At 51.5% G+C, this 379-nt stretch overlaps 1 protein-coding gene across 1 annotated transcript in view; it reads right to left on the bottom strand.

Annotated features, from left to right (window-relative positions):
• Positions 1 to 219, bottom strand: part of LOC105524041 (ubiquilin-4-like) — a 2,075-nt gene extending 1,856 nt beyond the window's left edge. The window contains 1 exon segment of the mRNA XM_011959135.1: positions 71 to 219. Coding sequence (XP_011814525.1) covers positions 71 to 201 — 131 coding nt within the window. The 5' untranslated portion in view covers positions 202 to 219.
• Between the last annotated feature and the right edge of the window lie 160 nt (positions 220 to 379).

Genomic DNA, 379 nt, shown 5'->3' with positions numbered 1-379 from the left:
CAGTGTGTCCCCATCCTTGAGGATCTTGCCTGCGAAGATCAGGACCAGCTGATCCTGCTGAGCCTTAAACCTCCGGGAGATTTCCTCTTTGAACTCCTTGACCGAGGCTCGATCGCAGATCACAATTTCCTCCTCGTCCTTGGGGGTCTTGACGGTGACCCGAATGGGGGGCCTCGTCTCGGCCCCGCTCGGCTCCGCCATGCCGCCGCCGCCACCCGGCCGCCCCTATTTTAAAGGATACACTAACAAACAGAAGAAAGATATGTATAAGTATTCAGGATCAAAGTAGAGAGATACATTCTCTCTTTCACCCACATAAGGATGATCAGGAGAGCAGAGATTTAATTTGTCTTCTGCTGCTCTGGATGAACATTCTTAA

The sequence above is a fragment of the Colobus angolensis genome, unplaced genomic scaffold, assembly GCF_000951035.1.
Source record: "Colobus angolensis palliatus isolate OR3802 unplaced genomic scaffold, Cang.pa_1.0 Scaffold482, whole genome shotgun sequence".
Taxonomy (NCBI): domain Eukaryota; kingdom Metazoa; phylum Chordata; class Mammalia; order Primates; family Cercopithecidae; genus Colobus; species Colobus angolensis.
Note: the sequence above shows the minus strand (reverse complement) of the source record. Positions and strands in the feature narration are given on the sequence as shown.